Consider the following 6,480-nt stretch of genomic DNA (forward strand, 5'->3'; position numbering starts at 1 on the left):
CAATTGTTTAATATTCAAAATGATTCCTGACTGAATTCCACAACTCAAAATTGAAACCATTACTTCGAACACCCAAAATTTTGACTAATTTTCATGTGATCTGATGCAGAGAGAATAATTGTATGAGATATTTTTAAAAATAATAGTCGTTCTTAAGACTTTACATTTTAAGTAATAACTCAACAACGCCGTAACCGAACTTCAAAAACCAAACATGAAATGATATCAGAATTTAACGTAGCATCTGAATATGTAATGATATTCAGGGCGTTCTATTTTAAAAAATGGAATTTTGGTCTGTAGCACCTACACCAAACATCCTGTATATTTAAAAATTATATCAAAATATAGCTCTCATGAACTCCTAAAAGTTTTGTATGAAACATTTTTGTGTATCTCCTTCAACAAACCAGATATTGCCTGTCACATAAAATGTGGGACACCCGGTATATATATATATATATATATATATATATATATATATATATATATATATATATATATATATATATATGTTAACTCGAAGATTCTCACGGATAAAGTATGATGAGCTGTTTTTCTCGGGTTTCGCTCCGTGTTCTGTGTATTTTCTCCCCATAAGGATTATTTTCACAACGTTTCGGCAAAGTCTCATTTGCCATCTTCTAGTGATGTCTGGTTTTTTCAACTAGACTGATTAACTCGAACTCTGTGTCTCAATTTATAGGGATGGATGTTTCCCTTTTATTTATTTCCCAAATATCTTCGGAAGTAATGAGAATTTTCCAAATTTTAAAACATCATCCGGCAGGGTTCAGTGAGGCGCAACTTTTCCTAATTTGAACATCTCTTTAGCTCTAATCGTTTATGAGATCCCTGTAGAGTTCATTCTTATCTAGGACACCCTAAATAGAGGTGTTGTTTAAAAATGTTTTTATTTATTTACAGACCCAGAATATGGGCAATGAAAGCCAATCGCGAGGACCTGTTTGGAAAACTAATCGACTTACATCGAAGTTACTCGATATGTGAAATCCATTTTGAAGAGAGGATGTTCACTAGTCACTTTCATACACGATTAGTAACCACTGCAATTCCTACCCTATTCCCGTCTCTCGAGGGTACTTCCAGAACTGATCATTCGTATAGTGCACCGCCCTTGCAACTTCCTGCAAAAATACTACTTCTAGATGACAATGTTATAGTTCCAGGCGGGGTTCCACCTCCACTATTTGATTCAGGTATTAAAAATAGTTTCTTAATTTAAAATAAAGCTTAATGTTTTGTATACAGGGCGAAACGAAGGGTGAACCAAAAATAACTGTACAGTGCTTTCATTTTAATTGTCCCACTATTAAAAGACTAAAACCTTTTGATTTTTTAACCTTTTAAAATGAGCTAAAAATCGCATGATATCTGTACATGTCAAGTTTTGTTAAAGTTTTTGTTCCGCCCTGTATAAAAAAATCTACGAAATAAATTGTTCCTTGCTTAAGAGTACATATTCCCCTAAGTTGTTTTTTATTTGTTAAATAAAATGTATTTTTGCAGCTAACCAGACAAATGTAGTTGAAACCGAACTAAAAACCGAGGTTCAACATGAAATCGCCGTGAGTCCAATCACAGTTACTCCTCCTTTGACATCTCCAAATTCTAGCCAAACGTCAGCCAATTTATCCTTCGATACCCCAAGGAAGGTTAAATACAGACAGCACATCAAGTCCATAACTGCCGAAAACAAATATTTACGAGAAAGAGTTCAGGTACTTGAGAGTCAAAAAATTAATGACTTAGACAATATATCTTTGGAGGAATATATGTCCCTAACATTCAAATTTTGCAATCCAGACACTGCAAAATGTGTTAATATGCAAGTATCACAGGCGAATAAACATCCAAAGGGTAGACGTTATAGCAAAGAGTTAAAAATTGAATGTCTGTCAATATATTTTGCTGGTCCCCGAGTGTATAAAAAATACTTTATGGCTAAATATAGCCTTCCCTCGCCTAACACTTTGCTAAAAGAAATCAGAGCAGTTAGGATAGGACCAGGGTTAGATAATCCCGAGTTCTTCATTTTATTAATAAAAAAGATTGACAGTTTTCAGGCCCAAAGCAAATATTGCTTATTGTGCTTCGATGAAATGTCCATAAAAGCCAATTTATTTTATGAGCGTAATCAAGATTATATCATTGGGCTAGCAATGGGTGATACAGGGGAGAAAATTTTCAAACCAACTTTAACTGCCAGTGTATTTATGGTCAGAAGAATTTATTCCAAATGGAAACAGCCAATAGCATATTTTTTATGTCATACTTCTTGTCCTGCTAACCTATTACATAACCTATTAAATGAAGCTGTGCAAAAATTAAAAAATGTGGGATTAAATGTTTGTGCAGTTACTTGTGATATGGGGTCCAACAATATCAAATTGTCAAATATTTTAAAAATATCTCCAGAAAATACTGGTTTTTATTTAGAAAACCAGTATCTCTTTTTCATCTTTGATGTGCCACATATTATAAAAGCTATGAGAAATATGTTGATGGCATATGACTTCTATGTTAATGGTAAAAAAATTTCGTGGCAATATATTAAAGACTTCTATGAGTTAGATAAAAAATTACCTGTTAAAGCAGCACCTAAATTAACCGATTCTCATATTTATCCCACTAGTTTCCAAAAAATGAAGGTAAAACTTGCCACCCAAGTATTTAGTTACTCAGTTCATGTAGGTATGAGTTTTTATATTAGATTTGGTTCCCTTCCCGCAGAAGCGACTGAAACTGTTCAATTTGTTAATAGAGTAGATCAACTATTTGATATTTTAAATTCCTCACAAATCTTTAACCCAAAAAAATATAATGCTGCTTTTAAAGCAAACTCATTTCAATTAGAGTTTCTAATGGATTGTTTGTCGTTCTTTAAAAGTCTTGAAATTCGAGACAAAAATAATATGAGCATTACCAAAAAAATTAAATTCATCAAAAGCCTTATAATTTCAATCAACAGTATTATTCAGTTATTTTACTATCTTCGGGAAAATGCAGGATTTGATTATATACTTACACGAAGATTAAACCAAGACTGTCTGGAGAACCATTTCGGTAAAATCAGAAGTGAAAATGGGAACTGCATTAACCCAACAGCAATACAGTTCCACAGAACATTTAGAAAATTGCAATGCGTCAACTTGCTTAATTCAGGTACAGAAAACTGTGAGGCAGATTCTGATCAGATGCTTTTAAGGCTTTCTGACTGCAAACACGATTTTGTATCTCAGGAAACGGATAAAGTACCCGAACAAACAGACGCAATAAATAGCATGCATTATTCAAATAATGAAATGTTGCAAAAAAAATTTATACGGTACGTGTGTGGGTACCTTTTAAATAATGCGTTAAAAATCCACTCTTGTGATATTTGCAATACTTATAGTAAAGACCATGATGAACTAGATGATTCATCTTTTTACTGTTTTCTTAAGGCATATGAAAATGCGAATAAGGACACCTTCGGAAATTTGCAAATGCCTAATGACGAGTTTCTGGAACTAATTTGTAAAATAGAGCAAATATTTCAAGAAAACTTTGAAAAATTCGCAACTAAAAGTAATATTTGCAATACTCTTTTAGATATAAGTAACCATTTGTCTTTTAACCATCCCTGTAAATATTTCCCCAAAGAATTTGTAGTAAGATTATATTTACGAGTTAGAATATATTACACTTTAAAAACAATAAATGGTAATTTTAGAAATATCAACAAAAATAAACTAATAATATGGAGAAATTTGTAACATATCTGTAGGTACTTTTATTGCTACAAAATATATTATAATTTGTTGTCGTAAGTTGTAATTAAATTTTTGATTTTATTTTTTGTCTATTGAGTTTTTTTTTATGTATTAATGAATGTTGTATTCTTTATTACTGTTAATAAATCATTAGTATTATTAATAAGTAAGCATTTTTTATTTACTTTCTTTTCCACCTGTTAGTTTTCAATTATTGGGCAATACAACTTATTAAAAACTTAACCTACACAACTTCATTTTATTATTATTTTGACCTTCTCCCTAAAAAACTGAGATTATATTGACTGCATCACTGTGCGCCTGTCACAAGCAATAAATGCAAAATTGTAAGTACTCTGTCGAACATTAAAATTCAGACGCGAAAATCTTAATTATTTTGCTAGCTGAGAAAGGACCTTAATAATGACCTAGCATTCAAGAAGAATAGCTAAAGCTAAATCCTTAGGAACAACATTATTGCACAATCAACGACTTTCATAAATCACTATTCTTTTCGTAAAGTTACAGATAACAACTCTAATATCGTAATTATTCTGACCATAATTTTATAAATCGCTCCTTGTCGGCCCACACCAGATCTTTTAATCTATAACAACGAAATTTTATTATTTTCCAAATCAGTTTGAGTAATGTATTTTTTAATAATCCTTATTAACTCCAAATACAAACCTAGTTTTATCGTAATATTAAAATTAAGATTCAAAAAATCATAATCCGATCCTGTCAGGCAGAAATTAAAAATTTTACTTAAATAAATAATCGTTTTAATCAGGCCCTGACTTTTCCCCTCTGTGCGACAGAGAAAGCAATACTTCTGTCTCGCTTACTCGTAGACTGCGACTTCAAAGGTGCCGCCGAGAGTGTTTCAGCTGTATAGTAAGTAAGCTGTGGTACGGGTATGTTTTGGGTGTCTAAGGTGGAAAGTGAAAAGATATTTATGCAGAGGTCAAATCATGTCCCAAAGAACTTTAAAGATTCTTTCATTAGCTGCGAATGACTGAACACCCAAGATGTGAAAAACAGTACAAAATCTAAGAAAAAACAATGGTCAAGTGATTATTTCATAAATGAGAATATTTCTTCCGATAAGGAAAGGAAATATGAAGAAAGCAGATTGAATAGTTCGAAATCTACAACAGAGGTCATGCGTAATAGTGAAAATACCTTTTAACAACGAAAATAATGATCAGATGCTAATTTTCAAATCACGAGATCAGAATGAATTTGGACGAAAATCTCAGCCATAACTTTCAATTTCCAGTAATTGTAGTCCCCCCAAAAGAAGATGTTGCAAATATTCGACATGGAATATCTGATCTTCCCATTATTTTTGACAATGAAGGATATTCTACAGTAAATAAAAATTACCTCTACGTTTCTGAAGTGACAGAAAATTACCTGTAATGTTCCGATGAGCATGAAAATGATTTTCATTATTATTCAGATTGTAATGAAAAGGAAAATAATACGATGGTGAGTACATACTGCTTATATTCACAAAATCTGTCACATTCGCAGATGATGAATTTACAAACATATAACCAGGAGCACTGCTCCTAAACATCAAAACTGTAACAGTCTTCTCGACGCACGTTTCACCAAGTAAATTGGCTTCTTCAGAATTCAAGTCTACTTCACCTTCTGAAGGCGTCAACTTGGTTGGTGAAGCGCACGCCAAGAAGAGTGTTGCAGTTCTGACGATTGGATTTATTATATGCGATAGGTTCCAGTTCTACCTTTCAACAAATATGTACTTCATTATTTGCAGATCACCTTATCAAATGACGACACTAAAATTTGTGAAACTTCTGTGATGCACTCTTCAAACATTCCATCAGAGTTACCGAAGTATGCCCCCTTCACAAAAAAAAATTAATGTATTATCCCAGCACATTCTGAAACCAAGTGAAATAGAAAATGTAGCATTTGCCACCAAGACAAATTCGAATAATGATGACATCAATGTTTTGACAAAATCTGATAATCACTGGAAAGTGATCATTCCTGCAACTCCTACCAATTCCGATACACATTTGGGAGTCAGATGTTTAAGGAACCCTATGACTACGGAAGCGAAGATAATCAGAATGCAACAAATCATTCTCATTATTCTGGAGATATTGAAATTGAAAAGTTTCATGATCCTATTGAAAGCAATGTTATCAACGAGGTAAGTGAAAATTAAATTCCAAATTAAATGTTAACACTTTTATATTTGCTCACCTCACTCTCCTCGGTCATCATACGGAAAATTATTGAACTGTCAACTAAACAGAATTATTTTCTTTCAGATCCCTGTATCCGAAAATAGTTTTGAAATTCTGGAGAAAACATCAGAACAATCTTTGAAATCTGCTGTATCAGAAGTCAACCACAAGTCTACCCACAAGCGTACGGACGATTGTGAAGTATGTATAGATAAGTTTAGAACAAATCATCTGTCATTGAAAGTATTTTTTCAATAAACAGTCTCATTTAAATATATCCAGAACAAGCACTTTTTCCAATTATCAGAAATACAATATTCTTCTCAACGCGAGTTTAACCAACTAAGTTGAGAGTATTGTATTCCTGGTGATCGGGAAAAGTACTTGTTTCAATTTTTTTCTACGCCAGTGATTCCAATTTTATCTTTTATCTAATACATTCTAATACAAATAGGCATTTTGAGTCAATCCGTTTT

At 32.4% G+C, this 6,480-nt stretch overlaps 1 protein-coding gene and 1 long non-coding RNA gene across 3 annotated transcripts; both read left to right on the forward strand.

Moving 5' to 3' along the window:
- The first annotated feature begins 741 nt into the window (after positions 1-741).
- Positions 742-1,939, forward strand: LOC141483383 (uncharacterized). Its single transcript, XR_012466060.1, has 2 exons — positions 742-1,220; positions 1,531-1,939. It is a non-coding gene; the product is annotated as an uncharacterized lncRNA (long non-coding RNA).
- Positions 1,940-3,951: 2,012 nt separating this feature from the next.
- Positions 3,952-6,216, forward strand: LOC141483380 (uncharacterized). 2 transcript variants are annotated; one of them, XM_074177991.1, is made up of 3 exons: positions 3,952-5,270; positions 5,566-5,967; positions 6,089-6,216. In XM_074177991.1, the coding sequence occupies exons 2-3, from the start codon at positions 5,648-5,650 to the stop codon at positions 6,144-6,146; spliced, it is 378 nt and encodes a 125-aa protein (XP_074034092.1). In that variant the 5' UTR covers positions 3,952-5,270; positions 5,566-5,647; the 3' UTR covers positions 6,147-6,216. The 2 variants fall into 2 exon arrangements, with proteins under 2 accessions (XP_074034092.1, XP_074034098.1); XM_074177997.1 differs by lacking the exon at positions 3,952-5,270 and having other exon boundaries at positions 5,320-5,967.
- Positions 6,217-6,480: the final 264 nt, after the last annotated feature.

Source organism: Leptinotarsa decemlineata, unplaced genomic scaffold (assembly GCF_025532065.1).
Source record: "Leptinotarsa decemlineata unplaced genomic scaffold, Ldec_3_MD MMD2_P_RNA_scaffold_14, whole genome shotgun sequence".
Lineage (NCBI taxonomy): Eukaryota > Metazoa > Arthropoda > Insecta > Coleoptera > Chrysomelidae > Leptinotarsa > Leptinotarsa decemlineata.

Bases quoted from the DNA above. Each gene is read 5' to 3' on its own strand.
- LOC141483380 (XM_074177991.1), top strand. From the start codon at position 5,648: ATGCCCCCTTCACAAAAAAAAATTAATGTATTATCCCAGCACATTCTG. The intron at 5,968-6,088 runs GTAAGTGAAAAT...ATTTTCTTTCAG, and splicing joins AAAGCAATGTTATCAACGAG to ATCCCTGTATCCGAAAATAG.